This window comes from Vicugna pacos, unplaced genomic scaffold (genome assembly GCF_048564905.1).
Source record: "Vicugna pacos unplaced genomic scaffold, VicPac4 scaffold_20, whole genome shotgun sequence".
Taxonomy (NCBI): domain Eukaryota; kingdom Metazoa; phylum Chordata; class Mammalia; order Artiodactyla; family Camelidae; genus Vicugna; species Vicugna pacos.
Genome location: NW_027328741.1, coordinates 5,564,525 through 5,579,578, shown reverse-complemented (window position 1 = coordinate 5,579,578; position 15,054 = coordinate 5,564,525). Strand labels below are relative to the sequence as shown.

Sequence of the window (15,054 nt, the reverse complement as noted above, 5' to 3'; positions counted from 1 at the left end):
TTCATGTGAGATGAAACAGAGACCTGAAGAGGCAGTCCTGACAGGTTAGAACATTATAAAATTCCCTCTCTCTGAATCAGGGGGGAATTGGAAAATGATTTGCCACTTCCTCAAAGACTTTACCACAATGGGGACCAAGGGCAACAAAAACACCACAGAATGTCCTACCATTTTGAATGAGGCTGTTCTTGATTTGGTATTTGGTTGGTTGCTTTGGACCTTCGACTGTTTTATGGAAATACAGTAAGGTTATTCTAGCCAGTATTTTGGTTGTCTTTGATGTCTCCTTGGGGAAACAAGAGCTTAGAGCTTGGTAGTCTGTCATTTTGCTCAAGTATGTAGATATTTAATCCTTGCTCAATGACATTCACTCAGCCTTTGTGAGAACCATTTACCTCATTTCCAAAGTAGTTATATTATTTTCTAACTTTCATCTTCTTGTGAATATCAGTTTAGCTGGATATGAAAGTTATTATCAAAAGGCTTTGTATATTGTAGGCCTTCAGTGCATCGTAACAATAACTTTAATTATATTACTATTTTGAAGTAACAGTTTGGAGAGTGATATTATATTATTTCACTACCAACATCATGAGAGACTTGAGGGAATGATGGGGGAAAACCTCTGCAGTATGCTAATTCTAGGTTACATTTTGTCTCATGGAAAACACAGAAGTCTTACTTACCCTATCCTAATTTGATGGATGCTTTGTATAAGTCTGAGTTAAAGAATTACTTTATAATCTGATTTCCACTAGGAAGCTCTTCTAGGTTGTTAGGTTGCCATGGCATCCGGACCCAACTTTATGGACCCTGTTTGTCTACTGGAAAGTGTTAATGAATTGCTGTCAGTGAACCAAAAAGCTCTACAGATTCTTGGTGAGATTTCTCAGCCAGTGGTTGTGGTGGCCATTGTAGGACCATATCATACAGGAAAATCCTACTTGATGAACCGTCTTGCAGGTCAGAATCATGGTGAGTATTTTACTGGGTCAAGGGCTTATTGCTTGATTCTAGCTAATACCTCAGCTTCTTCATTTTTGTTCCTGATCATGTGCAGGGAGAGCCAAACTTCTCTTAACAAATCAACTTTCCTCTAATATTTCTCACTGCTAAATCACTATCTTACTGTAATTTGTTACCATATTCTATGTTTTATTCCTGTAAAGCAAAATTTCTCCTAACCAGTCACACAATCCTACCTTATTTTGCATGTTTAATCACTTGACTCTTGCAATTGTGTCTACTCTCTCTTGAAACACATTTTGCTTTTTTATGGAATATTCTCATCAACATATAAAGATGTTCAAATATCTATAATCTTAAAAATATTTCCTGTATGTCATATCCTACTGTGGTTAACATCTCTCCTCACTTTTGAAAAATAATTTTGTCTGACAAAAAATATAATCTTGATGTATTTTTTCCACTTTTTCTCTTCCCACGTCAGTCTTCAGTCCATTTCTCTCTGGCTTTGAATCACACCATTCTTTCAAGATACTCTTGTTATGATTATCTGTGACCTCCATTTTGTCTGATTCACGGATTCCCCTTTGCCTCCATGTTGAGCACTTGCTTGGTATCCTTATCACAATTAATATTCCTTCCTCTTTGAAACAGATGACACACAAAGTAGGATATTCTTGAGGAAATGGGGAAAGCACAATCTCGTATGCTGGGGTACTGACATTCCAAAGAACTGAGTCTGTAGCCCCCTGGTTTCTTAGATTGTCTGCTCTCACTGAATGCTGCTTTCTCACCTCTCCTCACAGGCTTTCCTCTAGGCTCAACAGTGCAGTCTGAAACTAAGGGCATCTGGATGTGGTGTGTGCCTCATCCACGCAAGCCAAATCATATCCTGGTCCTTCTGGACACTGAGGGCCTCGGGGATGTGGGAACGGTAAGGCAGAAATTCATAGTTAAATCCTTTTTATTCTGGATTTTCTCCTTATATATCCATGAGCCTAGAAATTTTACTACTTTAATATGTAAGATATAGAAATCAATGATAGTAAATGAGGCAAACTATGGTTTGTTTGAATGTCACTTCTAGGTAAGTTATCATAGTGTATTAGATAAAATCTTTTATTTCTTGGCACTGTGTGGATGACTTGATTACATTTAGTAAATCATTATTGAACAGCTGAGTTCCAGGCCTTTGGACTTAGCACTGAAGATATCAGTGACCAAAATAAAGATCCTGCCCTAAAAGAGTCTCTAGTTCAATTGACAAGACCACATTATCTGCAGTCAGATTTGATACCATGTATTTGGGAGAGAAGCAGGCTGGAGAGAGAAAGAAAATTCATTGCATTGCAATCCCCAATTTCTGGGAATTCCATGGGAGTTCTGTGGCTGGAATGGCTTTTTTGAGTTATCCAGAGTTTGAACAGGGGTGCTGATACATTTTTGAAGAGCTGCTCCAGATGCCTTTCTAATTAAAAGGGCTGACACCTGAAGACTGTTTTCCACCAGCACTCCCGACAGCTGGAGGAATAAGTCCTTCAGTCTTGAAAGATCATCCAGATAGCACCTGATTCGTTTTGAGAACTTACATTTAAGCATAAGTAAGAAAGAGGAGAAACATCAATTTGTGAGTGAGGAAAGATTTCTGATTCACTTCCTTAGCTACTAGGTGAAGAGTGTATTTAAGGGTTGGGTTTAAGAGATGGGTTTACATTTTCTATGATGAAGTTCATCAACTACTCACAGTGTTCTGGAAATCTGTGAGGCACCACTGAATGTGCAAGTTCTATAAAAGTAAGTTTTTGTCCTAAAAGAAACATTTTAAGCTGGGTTTTTTGTGTTTTAGCTTTCTACTAATGGGTGAAATGAATTATCCCTCCTTTCCCCCCTTTGAGACTTATTTGGAAATAGTACCTACATTTTTATAGCTCTCTCTTTTTTCTCAATGGAAATTAGAAAGTCTGTGTTAATTTTTTTAACATTTTGTATTAAGTAATATTCATGTAACAATGTTGTGTCAAATTCTAGTGTAGAGCACAATTTTACAATTATATATGAACATATATATGTTCATTGTCACAATTTTTTTCACTGTGAGTTACCACAAGATCTTGTTTATATTTCCCTGTGCTATAAAGTATAATCATGTTAATCTATTCTGCATTTTAAAGTCCCACTCTGCCCCTTCCCACCCATAGCCTCCTTGGCAACAACAACTATGTATTCTATGTCTGTGAGTCTATTTCTGTTTTGTGTCTATGTTTTGTTTTGTTTTTAGATTCCTCATATGAGTGATCTCAGATGATATTTTTCTTCCTTTCTCTGGCTTACTTCACTTAGAATGACATTCTCCAGGAACATCCATGTTGCTGCAAATGGTGTTATGTTGTCGGTTTTTATGGCTGAATAGTATTCCATCATATAAATATAACACTACTTCTTTACTCAGTCAATTGTTGATGGACATTTAAGCCTTTTCCATGACTTGGCTATTGTAAATAGTGCTGCTATGAACATTGGTGTGTGGTTGTCATTTTGAAGTAGGGTTCCTTCTGGATTTATGCCCAGGAAAGGGATTCCTGGGTCATATGTTAGGTCTATTCCTAGTCTTTTGAGGAATCACCATACTGTTTTCCACAATGGCTTTCTGAGCTTCCCTTTCCCACTCTTAATGATTTAGATGTCTTCTTTTACAATTTTGTGTTTATTCTTTTTGTAATTCATGGCAGTTATTTCCTTTCCAGTTATGAATTTCTCATTTTTGTAGCATCCTGCTTCTTTTCTATTTAGAGTAGACATTTCAATATTTCTTTAAGCATGGGTATAGAGTTGCTAAACTCTTAGTTTCTGCTTGTCTGTGAAATTATTTATGTCTCCTTCTATCCTAAATGATAGCCTTGCTGGATAAAGTATCCTAGGCTGCAGCTATTTTTTCACTCAAGGTGTTGAATATATCTTGCCACTCCCTTCTGGCCTGTAGTGTTTGTGTACAGAAATCAGCTGAGAGCCTTATGAGGGGTTCCCTTATAACTCACTATTTGTTTTCCTCTTGCTGCCTTTAGGATCACTTCTTTATCCTTGACTCTGGCCATCATGATTAGGATATGTCTTGGTGTGTGTCTGTTTGGGTTCTTCCTGTTTGGGAGCCTCTGAGCCTCCTGTGCTTGGATATCTGATTCCTTTAGGCTTGGGATGTTTTCAGTTATGACTTCTTCAAATACCTTTTCAATCCCTTTTGTTCTTTCTTCCCATTCTGGAACCCCTATTATGCATAGATTGGCATGCTTTCTATTATCCCATAGGTCCCTAATATTGTTTTCATTGTTTTTTATTTGCTGTTCTCTCAGCTGTTCTGATTGGGTGATTTCTGTTGTCCTGTCTTCTAGGTCAATTATTCATTCCTCTGCATTATCTAGCCTGTTTTGTACAGCCTTTAGGTCAGATCTCATCTCAGCAAATGGGCTTACTAATTCTACTTTGTTCTTCTTTATAGCTTCTATTTCATTTTTGACATATTTTATATCTCTAAACACTATTTCTTTTAGTTCACTCAGTACCTTGATCACTCCTTTTTTGAAATCTTGATCTAGTAGGCCATCAATGTCTATTTCATTGATACTGCTTTCAGGGGACTTCTCTTGTTCTTTTAATTGGGAGTGGTTCCTCTGCTTCATCATATTGCTCATATCTCTCTGGCACTGTGCCTTAAGGAGTATCAGTTATCTAGTTCTCATGGAGATGCTGTGCTCTTAAAGATTTTATTGAGAGGTCTTTACATGTTTGCCCTGTTTCATGAACTCAGCTTGCTGTTTCCAGAGGCCCTCTGTTGGCTCCCTCTTCTGTGCTGCTCCCAGTGGCTGTTGGCTAGCAAATGGCGCACCCCTCCCAACACTGGGTCAGGTGCTGAGCTCTTATCTGGTAGGTGGGCAGGGTCACTCCCCCTCCTGATGCTGCAGTCAGATGCTGCACTCGGGGGAGGCAGGTGGGTGGATCGTGCCCTCTCCCAGCACCATGGTCAGGTGCTGTGTTTCTGCCAGGAAAGTGGGTTGCCACCCACTCTTTCCCAGCACTGGTCACTCTGCTGCTGTGCCCACACTGCCTCGGGTTGGTGTTCTGAAGGTGGGCTAAATGAAGGCCGTGGAACAGCCCCACCTCTGCTCCATGCCAAATCTCAGCTCCTTGTTTGTCTTGGCAGCTTGAGTTCTCTGAGGGACCAGGGCAGAAAGATTCTATCTGACTTCAGCTGTAAACAAGTCTCAGTCCTACCTAGGAGGTTGCGGATCCCCTGCGTGCAGTTTCAGGGCTCAGCCCCAACCCGGCCTGGGTGCTGCAAACAGAAGTATAGGCAACTTGGCTGTGCTCCACCTCTTTTCTCATGAGAAGTACCAGTAATGGCAGCACAGGTCTGAGGAGACAATGGCTAAAGCACCCCTCCCCCCAGGGCACACCAGCCATGTTGTTTTGCTTTTTCCACAATTTATGGGGGACTGAGGTTGTTCTGCTCCATATTCCCTCCCAGCCATGGTACACAGAACCCTGTAGCCCCCTGGTAAGCCTCAGTGTAGCCACCCCAGTCCTCCACCCAGCTTGGGCCACCTGCCCCATCCCCAGCTGCCAGCTTTTGTCTCAGGCTGGGTGTTGTGGGGACACTTTGTGCCCATTTACCTCAGTTCTGTCAATCAAGGGGTGCTCGGGGCAGATCTGAGACTCGGAGGTTCCCCCTCCATCACACTGGCCCCTCCTTTGAAAAGGTGAGACCCAGTGAACAAGCACCAGTCCTCCTTTGCCGCTCCCTCCCAGCGGAATTGGTCTCACACCATTTTGCTTTTCCTTCTTGCTTTTTTTCCCTTTTTTCCTACCAGATTTTTGGCATCTCTATCTTTCAAAGAGGGCAATGTTCTGTCAGAGATTGGCAGGTGCTCTGGTTGGCTGAGTGGGTCCACAGATGTGAGTTTTGGTGTATTTGTGGGAGAGGGTGAGCTGCAAGCATCCTTCTACTCCACCATCTTGCTTCTCCTGTGCTTTTTTTAAAGCCATATATAAAATAATGATATAATCTTGTTGTTGAAATAATTGCCGTAAGTGCTACTTCTTACCCTAATTGATTATTTTTAAAAATTGGGTTTTTGGGAAAGAAAGTAATGAATAGAATATTATCCCCCCAAACTCCCATTTAGAAACTTCTCAACAAAAATCACAGTTTTTGCATTTGCACTGGGAGCAACTTTACATGTCATTTATAATAAAAACAATTTCTGGTTTATGCCATTATTTAGACAATGCTATGATTTATACAAATTAGCCTGGGCTTTAAGGCCCTTGATTAGGCTACATGAAAGCTCCCCTTAACTTCTCCACTTGCCATCAGCTCCAGTCAAGTCAAGTGACACTATTTTAACTACAAGACCCCTGTATTCTCCCATCTCTAATTTTGTTTCTCTGGGTGTTTCTGTCTTTGAGATCTCCTTCATTTCTTCAGTTCCATATTTACCAGTTCTTTAATATTCAGCTCAAGACTTTGAGGAAGGTTTCAGACCATATATTTTTTCTCCAACTTTCATAGCTCTGTTTTTCCTTGATAGACTTCTAAATTTTAGTTTAGTGTTAAAGCTATAGGTTCTACTGCTTATATACATTACTGAGAGTAAGCCTTTTACAGATACTGCTATCTTTGTTGCACATACTGTTATGGATGTTTGCTCACTGCTTTGAAATAGTCATATTGAAAGGAATAATTTTCAATTTTAGCACTGCTATTTTAATATCTAAGAACAGTGGGGGATATTTAGTAGCTTCCTGCAATTATTTATTGATTGGATACAATTTAAATGCCCAGCTATGCCAACTAAGATATATTTTATATGGACTCTGATTAATAAATATATGTAGAATGAATAAGTGCCCATACTCATCACTGCATACCTAATTGCACAACAGGTATTGTATTAGTTTTTCTGTATATGTTATTTTACTTTATCCAATCGAGGAAAAAGAAAGCACTGTGAATATTAGAATCCTTTTATATATGAAAAAATTGTAAACACAAGAAATGTCTCTGTAATTGTCAAAGTTGATATCTTCATTTACATCTGTCTTCAAGCAATTTCTTAGCATGTTGAGTAGGTTAGATGAAATAATAAATGAAACCATGAACGAATAAATGTATGGAAGAATTTCTAATTTAGGGGTAAATTTCTAATTCTCTTTTTCTAATGTGCTTTCTAGGATGAGTCTAAGAAGGATTCATGGATCTTTGCCCTGGCCGTGCTTCTGTGCAGTAGCTTTGTCTACAACAGCATGAGCACCATCAACCACCAGGCCCTGGAGCAGCTGCAGTATCCTTCCAGGTCTTGAAACACTGTTTCACTGAATTCATGGGAATGGAGATAGAATCAGTCTCTCCTTCCCTGTCATTTAATTTCCTCGTGTGGAGCAGATGGGATACATGGCAAAAGAGAGTGTTTATAATACTTTTATTTCGAGAAATGTTGGAATTGTTGGTAATGAGTTTCTTTTCCTTGACCAAGTCCTAGTTATGTGACAGAACTTGCAAAACTCATCAGGGTGAAGTCCTCTCAAACACCTGATAGAGTAGAAGATTCCACAGAATTTGTGAGTTTCTTTCCAGACTTTATCTGGACTGTACGGGATTTCACCCTGGAGCTGAAGTTACATGGTCAGCCTATCACAGAAGATAAGTACTTGGAGAATGCCCTGAAGCTGATTCCAGGTATCAGAGTATGGCCTGGGCAGTGTATGGTCCAATAGAGGGTGGGATCTACTAAACACTGTCCCTTATCTCTGTGATTGCATTTGTATTTGAGGCTAAATCAAAGTCTGTGGAAATGGTGGCTGGAAAGTGGGTTGCAAAGATCTAGGGGCTACAGTTGAAGTTTACTTAAGAAAAGTAAAGTGTAAAGAGAAATTACTTAGAGCCAATTTGTTTTTTATACATCTTTAAATTTAGCATCCAGATTTAAATGGGTGCTGAAACTTTCTGAAGACTGGACACTGTGATTCCTATTTTGGCTTCTGCTTGTTTCTGTTGAAGAAAACAACTAATCAGCTAATTGTTAGACATGAAACTGCAGTGAAAAGCCTATCTAATGAACAAAATATATATTTCACATATTATTTTTATCAAAGAGGGATATATAATTTTCTAATCCTGTATAATTGTATCATCTACAAAATGATTGTATGCTCTAAATAAACCTGAAGAAGTGACTGTCTTTACAATCTATGCTTTTTCAATAATACTAATTATTAGAACATTCATTTTATCTTCCATATCATAGCTTTCTCTTAATTCCCACATGTTTACCCATGATTTAATTACAAGATAATAAATTATTTCCATGGGTTACATTTACAAGGATGAGTGTCTATCGAAACCTTGTGAAAAATATCAATTCCAATTTATTCATTCTTACTTTCATGTTTCTATTTATGCTTTCTCAAAACACCTATTGAGAGATTGGATGGCAGGAGAGGACCAGATATAATCATTTACTCAAGAGTTTATAGATTAGTGGTGATACCTTAAAATTACATTTCAGGTGCATTTACCCTTCAGAGGTTTTTGCTAAAAAATAGATAACACTGCATCAATTACTTTTAGCATCAAAACAGTTTTCCTTATATAATGATGGTGTCATTCCTAATATTCCAATTATTGTCCATGATCCCTTGTTTTTAGCTCTTCTTTTTGCTTTCACAGCCCAATTCCTACATGAGGTCGAGTTGAGTAGAAAGTTTAATTTGACCTTTCATCCTTTTAGCTGCTAGTTCAGTAGATACCTAATAGACAACCACTCTACTCCGTGCAGTTCTGGAGAGACCAGCCATAGGTTTGCTTTACTGTATCAGATTTCTCCCTAAATTTCTCAACAGTTATATCATTGGTGTAAGTCTGATGTGCAAAGAAGCATTGACTATGTTAAAGGATTTCTATGCATAGAAGATGGCAAAGACACACAAATCCCTGCTGGAAGCAGCTGTATCCCCCTTGCCTCAAGACTCTCCACACTTTAATCCCCGTTTTTCTGTCCCTCAGGGAAGAATCCTAAAGCCCAAACATCCAATCTAACCAGAGAGTGCATCAGGCAATTCTTTCCAAGACGGAAGTGTTTTGTCTTTGACCGGCCAACAAATGACAAAGAAATTCTAGCCAATATTGGGATGGTATCTGAAGACCAACTGGATCCTAAATTCCAGGAGCAAACAAAAAATTTCTGTTCTTACATCTTCGCTGATGCAAGGATCAAGACCCTCACAGAAGGAATCATGGTCACTGGGAAACGTGAGTCTCTTTTTCCCATTTCCGTGGGTACTGATATGTGCTGAATATTTTATATAATGAGTTTTCTATTATTTTTGTTTGATTCTATAAAGAATTCTGATTTTACAGACATTTATACTCCATGAAGAAATCTGTATACTTTATAATTATCTCACTTTGGGGGATTTACAAATCCCTCCCCCAAATTGCAATTTTTGTCACTGAAATATGTGACTTCCACTTATCTGAAAACATCCTCCACTTAGAATGAAATCACTCTCTTGGTATAAAAACAGAATACTCAATATTTTCAAAGGAAGTCCTATACAGTAATTGTTCTTCACAAGGAGAATTCAAAAGATATTTTGAGAATTTAGAGTGGTCCAAAAATATATATTAGCCCATAAATCACTGAAAATCCATTCAAAGCCTCAGAATTAGGAATAAATTAAACATGGTACACCTTCCTTCATATGTCTACCTATGAAATCTATATTGTTTTCAATTTTTAAAATGAGACACTTTATTTTTCAGGTAACCCTTAGTATGTTAGATAGAAATAGATATTAACATTTTTAGTCCTGTGGCCTGGAAAACCATAAAAATGAAGAGTCAGTAGGAAAATGAAGGTGATAAAAATAGAAGAAGTTTGGGCTGCATGTGTGTGTTTGTGTGTGTGCATGTGTATATGACCCTAGAAGTGAAGTCTCAGAATCCTGAAGCCATTGACTGATAACTTGATACTTAGCCCCTAAATTTTCTGGCTTCTTCAGGGCTGAGAACTCTTGTTGTGACCTACGTGGACACTATCAATAGCGGAGCAGTACCTTGCTTGGAGAATGCAGTGACAACTCTGGCCCAGCTGGAGAACTTAGCTGCCATTCAGAAGGCAGCCAACCACTACAGCAAGCAGATGGCCCAGAGAGTGAGCTTCCCCACAGACACACTGCAGGAGCTTCTGGAGGAGCATGTTGCCTGTGAGAGGGAAGCCACTGCAGTCTTCATGGAGCACTCCTTCAAGGATGACAAGCAGGAGTTCCAGAAGAATCTTGTGGTAATCTGTCTTAGTATTTACCATATGTCTCTTCCCCTTGAAGAATGAAGCCTAGAAGTGCCGTTATTGGTCCCATGGCTCATCTCTTACTCAGGGATAAAGTAGTCCATGTCCTCATGAGGGACAGAGTTTCAAAGGAATACATTTCCTTCTTTTTTCACTGCCAGACCTCAGACAGTTTATCTGGAACTCTCTTTGACCTTCAATGCAAAATCAGTATAGATATCCTCTTAAAATAAATACTTCTGTGGATTCCAAGCCTGTCCAGAACACCCAAAAGACATTCTTAAGCTGGTTTCTTTTCCTGTGAACATGCTCCTATGCTTGGGAACCAAAATTTCTCTTCAGATCCACATCTCAGGCCACTTTCAGCTTAGGTTACTCATTTTTGTATCTATCATTTAAGACAGATAGAATCACTGAATGTGGCAGCTTCAAGGAACCACAGAGATTAGGTAATGCAACTTCAATAGCTCAGATGAAATACCCAAAAGGAGGTTAGGGAATTTTACCATGGTCTTCCAGAGTTTCCAGGGCTGTAAGTAAATCAACTCTTATGACTGCTGTTTTATTACATGTCCTCCAACAGAATACTTTTCTCATGAGGACCACAGTTAGACCAATCCTTCTACCAGATACTTTGGAAATTTACCTCCTCTGTTCCTTGCTTCTGGTGACATCCATCTATCTTTTTACCCTCCAGGAAATCATAAAGAATAAGAAAGAGGATTTCTTGATGCACAATGAAGAGACATCAATCAAATACTGCCAGACTAAACTTGATCAGCTTTCAAAGACACTAATAGAAAGTATCTCAGCAGGAACTTTCTCTGTTCCTGGAGGTCATGAACTCTACAGAAAAGCAAAGGAAATTATTGAAAGGGAATATCATCAAGTGCCCAGGAAAGGAGTGAAGGTAAGGAATAAGGGAAACATGGGGAACCTACAGAATAGAGTCAAAGGGGTCTCCTGAAAATCTGAGAGCTCAGCTCCATGCATGCATAATGAGAGAGCATGGGGCTATTTGAGCAGCTTTGGCTCTTAAGGTCCACTGCATGCTATTTATTCCTGAAGAGAGTAGAAATGTCGACTCCCAACCATGAGTACAGATTTTTTAAATCCACAAGAGACAGAACAGAAATTATGCATTTTTTTAATCAACAACATGATATTTGATATGTTGAGCACTGACAATTTACAAGTCAGTCTTTGTATCCAAGGATGACTACAAGTGAGGCAGGAAGTCAACTACATAAACAATTGCATACAAAGTTATAACACTCAGGAAAGAGCTACTTAGGTGGTAGAAACAATCATAAAAATAAAAAAACAACAACAATAATAATGCAACTAATATATACTGAACTTTTGTTTCCTATAGCCAAAATGTTAAGCTCTTTCCCTAGACTAATTTAATCTTTCAAATAGCATTAAGAAGCATCTACTTTCATTATCAACATTTTAAAAATCTGAGCTGAGAAGCATAGGTAGGTTAAAATAAGTTATCTAAAGTTATAGTCAGCTAGTGGCAGAGGAGAACAGTAGCACAACTTAGAGGCAATATTTCATATTGGGAAGGCAGGTATGTAAAAGCACCAGAGATTATGGGTTTGTAGAACTGAACATTGTTCTGACTAGCTGGAATCTAGGGTGCAGAGGAAGAAGTAGCACTGGGCAAGAGACTGGAGGGAGATAGGTCACTCTAAGGAGATTGGACTTGTAAGGAACCATTATGGAATTTTAAACATGAAGTAAAATTTACATGGACATACTTGTCTTGGCAATACTAATCCCTCTATTGGAAATCTAATTTCTGTGCTCCTTCTTGGTTCCTCAGGCAAATGAGGTCCTCCAGAGCTTTCTGCAGTCACAGGTGGCAATAGAGAAATCCATCCTGCAGGCAGATAAATCCCTCACTGATGGGGAGAAGGCCATAGCAGGTACGGGGTAGGGCTGGGCTCACAGTGAGATGAGTAGGTTCTTGCAGTGCCCTCTGACAGGTGTGAGAGCAAAACCTTCCCAATACAAAGAGCTTCCTTCCTTTCTGTGGAATAACCCTGCTGCATCTGGAAACAGCAAATGGAACTGTGGTTGGGTGCCAGACAGACAGAACCTTTCCCCTCACATTCTGAAGTGTGCTGTTAATGGTGTGGACATGGGGTGCGGGTGGACTTCAGAGATTTCCTACCTCTCTCTTCAATTTGGTTTTGTCTCTGAGCTCAGGAGGGTGGAGGTCATTTCTTACCTTATTTTCTTCCCTGTCTAATACCTCCCTGGGACAGAGGAGCGGGCCAGGAAGGAGACAGCTGAGAAGGAACAGGAGCTGCTGAAACAGAAACTGCAGGAGCAGCAGCAGCAGGTGGAGGCTCAGAATAGGAGTCTCCAGGAACACATAGTCCAGCTGATGGAGAAGCTGGCGAGGGAAAGAGAAAACCTGCTGAGAGAGCAGAGCAAGATTTTGGAGCATCAGCTGAAGGTGAATCATGCTGTGGTAGTAGTAGAGCTTGATAGCCTGCGCTGGTTCCTCAGCAAGGGATGGGGGAGAGTTACAGCAAGATCATGCAGGGATCACCAGTGCATCTACTGCTTGTGATTTTTTTTAAACCCTGAAGATTTGGAATCCTTCCAAAACCTTTGAGTTCTACTCTGTAAGTAGACTTTGGAGAATTCAGGATGAGTATGGCCCCCACTCCAAACTTTCAGATAATATAAATAGGTTTTAATAGTCATTTTAGGAATTTTAAAATTATCTCATAGGGCTTGATTGAACAGATATTCCAACTACCCTGTTTAATATGTGCAACAACTAGTATGCTCTACTAAGATCACTACATTTTACCAGAAGCCCTGCTCAGCCCAAGGCCCTGAGGTAGATCTGTGCTGACATAAAACTACTAGAAATGTCCAGACTTAAAAACACAGGGAAATGATAGATTTTACACTTGCTGCATTGCCTCCAGGTTTGGACAGATCCCCAAGCTATCATGTGGCTTGGAGGGATTTCTCTCATTGTCCATCTGAACATGATTTATAAGAGATTCTTATAATTTTGTGACCATGTGTTTATAACAGATTTCTACAATATGGGTGACAGTACCATCCTGAGTAGGACTGAGAATTAGTGCAGTTAGACCAAGGCTACCTCTCACTTGCATTTTTTGACTGGAACATATTACATATGTCCTCATGTCAGGCTTAGCCTCCTGGCCAAACCTTACAGTATATGAATATTATTAAGGCTGTAAACTACACTTTCTCTTAATATCTATGTCCAAACCAGGAAATATTCCTTGTTACAAGAATCTCCTTTCATGATTAAGAGAGAACAATTTTAAGGAATTAATACAAAGATAGTCTGACAAAATTTTAAAGTTTGACAAAATGAAATTCTTAAAATAATGGGGAATTTAAAAAGTTTTACTTCCTTCCTCACTTTTTTTTAAGGTCCAAGAAGATCTGCATACTGAAGGATTTAAAAAGAAATGTGAGGAGATGAATGCAGAGATAAATCGTTTGAGAAAGAGGATTGTTGATACTAAAAATGATGATAGTACCTTGCTTGCACAAGCCTTGGACAACCTTGGCAAAAGAATCGCTTCATTATTGCCTGCCCCAGCTAACATTCTTAGTAACGTTGTGAAAGGAGTGGGCTCACTATTTAAAAAGAAGTAGCTCTCCTTGTAAAGGAATCAGATATATAATATATTATACATGTATATGCTCTGGCCTATTTCTGATGTGCATGCTTTTCACATTCATTCAGCAATGCTTTAAATATAAAAAGTGGCTTCTAGAGAATATTGATATCTGGCCCACATTAGATAGAATAAATTCATGGACACTTTGATATAGTGTGTTTACTTTTAGGAAATATATATGTGTGCAAAATCATATATATGCATATGTACATACATACAAGACGTTCACTGTGGCTTTGCTTCTATTGGCAAAAGATTGCAAACCACTTAATGCTCATTTATGTAATTTGGTAATATTTATTTTGCATGCACATAGACTAGAATACTAAATGGCTAATAAATAGATAGTGGAGCTCTATTTGTATAAGTATAGAACAATCTGGAAGATATGTTGTAGAGTGAAAAAATAAGGCACAGAAGAGTATAAAGTGTTCACCATAAAAAAAGGCAATTATTATGGGCACTCATACATATGTATATATGGAACATTTCTGGAAGATTCATTAGAAATTGGTATCATTGCTTCTTCCTGGAGAGAATAGCTTGGCATCAGGGATGGAAAGGACACATGATTTTCATTATATACTCTATCTTTTCAATTTTGCAAAGGTAGCTTGTGTTATCATTTCTCAAATAACAAAGAAAGCAAAATACAATACTAATATTTAAAATAGTAAATGGAATGTGAATAAATGGAATTGCTCATTGCTTCTAGAAATTATATTAACCTCTTCAATAAGGGGTCTAAGACTAAGATCAAAATACTAGAAAATAAAATTTGCATCCTAATCTTGTTTTCACTTTGGCCTTGGTTTTTAATCCCTTACATTTGCCTCAAAAATAAGGTATGAAATTTCCTGTTACCCCTTGAAATCTCAGCAAGAGTAAGCTTTACTTCATAGGTTTGAATTACACTTTTAATGTGTTTAAAAACAAATTGCTAATTATTAAGAATATTCACTGTTGAAAGGAATTCCCATCATCCCTAAGTTCAGTGGTGGTGTCTCTGCTGTAGACAAGTACAGAAGGGGTGATCCACTACTGCAGAAACGGAT

At 38.7% G+C, this 15,054-nt stretch overlaps 1 protein-coding gene across 1 annotated transcript; it reads left to right on the top strand.

Moving 5' to 3' along the window:
* Window positions 1-785: 785 nt before the first annotated feature.
* LOC102538913 (guanylate-binding protein 6) lies at window positions 786-13,973 on the top strand. Its single transcript, XM_072957380.1, has 10 exons — window positions 786-975; window positions 1,773-1,900; window positions 7,192-7,301; window positions 7,500-7,696; window positions 9,023-9,268; window positions 10,021-10,301; window positions 11,005-11,217; window positions 12,139-12,241; window positions 12,584-12,777; window positions 13,746-13,973. Exons 1-10 carry the CDS (start codon window positions 786-788, stop codon window positions 13,971-13,973), a joined length of 1,890 nt encoding a protein of 629 aa, XP_072813481.1.
* The last annotated feature ends 1,081 nt before the right edge of the window (window positions 13,974-15,054 follow it).